At 39.1% G+C, this 4,325-nt stretch overlaps 1 protein-coding gene across 5 annotated transcripts in view; it reads left to right on the plus strand.

Moving 5' to 3' along the window:
- Positions 1-3,874, plus strand: part of MBNL2 (muscleblind-like splicing regulator 2) — a 101,853-nt gene extending 97,979 nt beyond the window's left edge. For all 5 annotated transcript variants that reach the window (XM_009333326.1, XM_009333325.1, XM_009333324.1 and 2 more), the window contains one exon: positions 933-3,874. In XM_009333326.1, the coding sequence (XP_009331601.1) occupies positions 933-1,060 (128 nt within the window). In that variant the 3' untranslated portion in view covers positions 1,061-3,874. The remainder of the gene's footprint in view (positions 1-932) is intronic.
- Positions 3,875-4,325: the final 451 nt, after the last annotated feature.

The following is a 4,325-nucleotide window of genomic DNA, read 5'->3' on the forward strand; positions in this document are numbered from 1 at the left end:
TCCTTGACTTGCGCTTAAGTCTGGAGCACAGATTAGCAGTGACGTGATAAAACATCACACCCCTGGCTTTTGACATCACTTTCACTGACAGCAGTTTCAGGCAGGTGATGGAAATCTGGACTGTTTTCCAATACTGTGAGCAGGTTGAGTCGGTTGCTGGGCACATTGTGCATTTAACCTTCTCAGTATTGGAAGCGCGAGAGTTTGCCTCTGTAAAATGGTTGCTTCACCCTCAGTTTGAGACATTGCGGAGGTAAAGCAGCAAGGTTAGTGACTAGCTAGGCACGCAGAGTTACCGTTACTATCATCCCCCTGGATCTCCTGACATAAGGAAGCGTGAAAAACCTCTCAAGTTTGCTGACCTGCAGACAATTTTTTTTTAGTAAACAAGCAGCTGCTAAAAGCGCATTGAAAAGACACTTAGCTTGTTGAAAACACCCAGCCCAGTACATTTTTTTGCTTGTTAGTGGCAAGGGGCCCTGCCTCCACCGTTTCCCTTGGTCGTTCTTGACTCTGTGGGAGCAGGGTGGGAGCTGGAGAATTGCACCAGGCACCGATGCACTTGTGAGCCTCCTCGGGAGGCCAGGGCTGCTTCCTCCTCCGCTGACCGCCAGGGCGCTGAGGGTGTGCGCCCTACCGACGGCCAGGCCCTTCCTTTGTGTCTTCGGCGCGGTCTCCAGTATTTTGACACATAAAACACCCCCTCTGCATGTTCTCACGCACCTGAGGACGTGTGCGCGGGAAGAGGATGACCAGGTTTGTGAAAGGCAAACGCCTCCCAGGCAGCGTGAGGATACGGGACGCTGTCCCGTACGGGCTGCTGTCCCGTACGGGCTGCGCCCGAGCTTAGTTAGTCCAGTGCCAGCCGTCTGGGCGAACTGCTCTCCCCGCGTCACCTAGAAGCGCGATCATGCTTTCCTTTCTCTTAACAGATAATCCTGAAATAGCTGGCAGGAGCGGAACGGAGTGTCACGAAGCCTCCCTGCGGACGGCCAAGCACGGCTACTGTACATACTACCCCGTCTCCTCCTCTCTAGAGTTGCCACAAACTGCATGCTAAGTCAAGAATTTGTTCTTACGGACAAATCACAAACTCGAAAAAGCTAGTGCTGCTATGTCATATATGAATATTAAATATGGTATGCTTACTATACTCCAACCTAAAATAGTTAACTACCTGATACCAGCTGTGATGTTTCAAGACATAAAGGGTAACATTTAGTTTTAAAGATTTTCTAAGCATAGTTTAATCCTTGCAAATATTGTCTTTTCTCCATAACTATACCTAACGGAAACGGTCCAGTTAAGTTAGTCTCGTGAGATTCAGTGTTTATGAATCTTTCGAGCTCAGCAATAATTAAGTTGTATCGGCTAAAAACTTCTCCCAGTTGCAGGTTTAATTTTCACCCGAACTATGATTGGGGTTTTTCTTCTCGGTTAAAAAAAAAATCTTGTTTTTGCTCCCCTAGCGAGTTGATTCCAAGACAGAGGAGCGAAACGCAGCCCAGTGTCCTGCACATCACCCTGCCAATCTGAATATTTTTAGCCAGAAGTCCAAAGTAAAGCACAAGTTCTTTAGATGCACATGGTTGGTGTTTGACTTGTATGGAGAAGCTGCATTTGAATCATAGCAGAATAGCAGAAGAAAATTAAAAAAATTTGCACAGTATGAACTTCATACCCCTTTCAATCCCCAAAAGAACAAAGTCTTGAGAATATTATTTTACAAGTATATTTATAGTGTTTTTAAAAGAGACTTTGCAGAAGTGCCTAAATTTTGTCACATCAGACTTGATGAAAGTGAGCCTGATGCCAACAGTCAAATCTCACCGGAAGCGAATAATCTTTCAAACTCCTAGTCAGGTTACCAAAAAGATCCAAGCTGTTAAGAAGTAACTTCTAGAAGTGTAAAATCAAACAAAAAAAAGACCAAACTAACAAAAAAAAAGGCGAAAAAGAAGGCTGTAGATGAAGAGATTTGTATGATACTCTAATTTAATTAAAACTCAGTTGAGTCACTGAAACTTCATAGGTGACTTTAATCTAGGCTATTAACTGAACACTAAGAATGTAGAATGAGATTCAGTTCAATAAATCATTACTGTATTTGCATTTTTTTAATTGGATTATACGATTGTAACCAGATTAGAGTGGAGAAAAAAATAGTTCTTTTAATTGTTTTTCTTTAAAAACATATTTTATGTCACAAAAGTATGAAGATATCTTTAATACGATTATATACATATTATATATACATACATACATATATATGGATGAAGCAGATTTTAATGTTGTTTACTTTTTTAAATACTTTGTTGATTTACAAGGTAATTATATATGTATAATTAAAATTTCATTTGTTTGATTTGAGATTTGTTTCAAGCACTATTGTACCAAATATTTCATATTTCACATTTTATATGTTGCACATGTATCACATAAATGACATAGTTTTTAAATTATTGTTTAAAAAAACAAGACAGCTGTTATAAGTGGATATTATGTATAATTGTTTGCAGCATAAGTTTTCTATGTGGACATTATTAGTGATTGCAGTATTTTAACTTAACCTCTTCAGATTGATTGTAAACTATTTTAAACTTTGGCAGCACTGCCCGTTCTGAACGACTGAAGGCACTAACCATATAATTATTTGTCTAGGAAATTATTTTCCGGGCTAAATCTTGTTTGTCCGATGTCTAATTACTATCTATTTATATATAAAGCTGGAGATTTGATCATCAGAACGAAAAAAAATCACAATTTGATTGTAAAATTAACATAGTGCTTGTAACGTTGCGTTAGTTTTAATTTGTGGAAAAATAACGTATCTTAACTCGTTACTTTAGCAGTTAAGGTATCACCATTATATACTATTAAAACACTAACATTTGTAGACTTTCTCAGTCATTATAACTAGGTAGTTGACACTGCAACTGGCCTATATCTGTCAAAGTTGTTTTTATTTTTTTATAATAGTTAATTTAGGCATTTGGGTAGCTTATTGTATAATACTAAATGGTAAATTATCCATGTTGTTTAAATATTTTATGTAGATAACTCTTCAAGACATTGTTTTGTGTGAACTTTTTATGTTTCGAAATAACTGTTATTCTATGTTTTTTACAATTAATCCAATACTACTATTTTTTGCCCATGGATGACGAAGCTTCAGATACATCAGGTCTTTCATCCAGATAAACTGACAGACAAAAAGAGAAAATGTATTTTTAATAAGAGATCCGCTTTCCGACTTTATGACTTTGTAATATTCCTGAAAACTGTACAAGTACAACCCTATGCTAACAGTAAGGAGGCAATTACAGAGATGTGCAAATACGTGTACAACAGATTCTGCATTTTATTTATTTATAAAGTAATTTTATAGACTATTTCAAAATTTGGGAAGATCTAAAACTATTTTTCTGTATAAATATTATTTGCCAAAACTTTGTTTATATTTTAAAAAAAAAGTCTAATGAAAATGATTAAATTTTAAATGCTTTGTTTAATTAAAAAAAAAACCACCAACAAATAAAACCCCCTAAAAGAACCATGAGATGGGCCAACACAGAGACAGTGAATACTGTAGCTGGGACACGGTTTCAAGTTACTTGAGATGTCTCAGCGTTTATTTTCTTCAAAGGATACAGCACCTCACCAAAATACCTTTTCGTTTGCCTCTCTCATCCAGCATAATTGACGACGTGTACGATGAGTATTTCGGTAACAGTTAAAAGAAACCCCTCCATTCACTCTTTTTCAGCATATAACTACTAGTGGTCTGTTAAATAGCCATTCTATTTCTGTTGTGACGTTAAATTCATTCACCCAATGTACAACCACTGAAATAAAAAGAAGCATTTTAAAATGAGAGCGGAGTCGGGGCGATCCTTTCTTGTGGCGCGGCTCTGGGAAGAGGGGCCTGGGGTAACAAAAACAGTCAAAAGAAAGTGGAGGATTCTTTAAAAAGTATATCAGTTTTATTTTATTCTACTCTATTTTTTTTTTTTCCCCCCTTAATTGCATGTTCAGGTAGCCTTGAGTGCAGTCCCCTGGTTCGGGACGCACGCAGACGCTGTGCGAGGAAGCACGTACTCTTCCCCTGCTGGAGACGGCGTGCCGAGGACGCCGCGCTGCGCGGCTTTAGCCCCGAGCGGTCGCTTCGTGCCCTTTGCCTGCCCGTGCTGCTGGGGTGCGGGCGGGCAGTGGTTATCTCAGCGGTGTGGCTCGCAGATGCCTACCCGTTGGGGGATTTTTTCGCCGGCGCATCCTCTGCATCCTCTTTTCTTGCCTACATCTCGGAGAGTATTACACCAACAAAT

The sequence above is a fragment of the Pygoscelis adeliae genome, unplaced genomic scaffold (genome assembly GCF_000699105.1).
Source record: "Pygoscelis adeliae isolate BGI_AS28 unplaced genomic scaffold, ASM69910v1 Scaffold48, whole genome shotgun sequence".
Lineage (NCBI taxonomy): Eukaryota > Metazoa > Chordata > Aves > Sphenisciformes > Spheniscidae > Pygoscelis > Pygoscelis adeliae.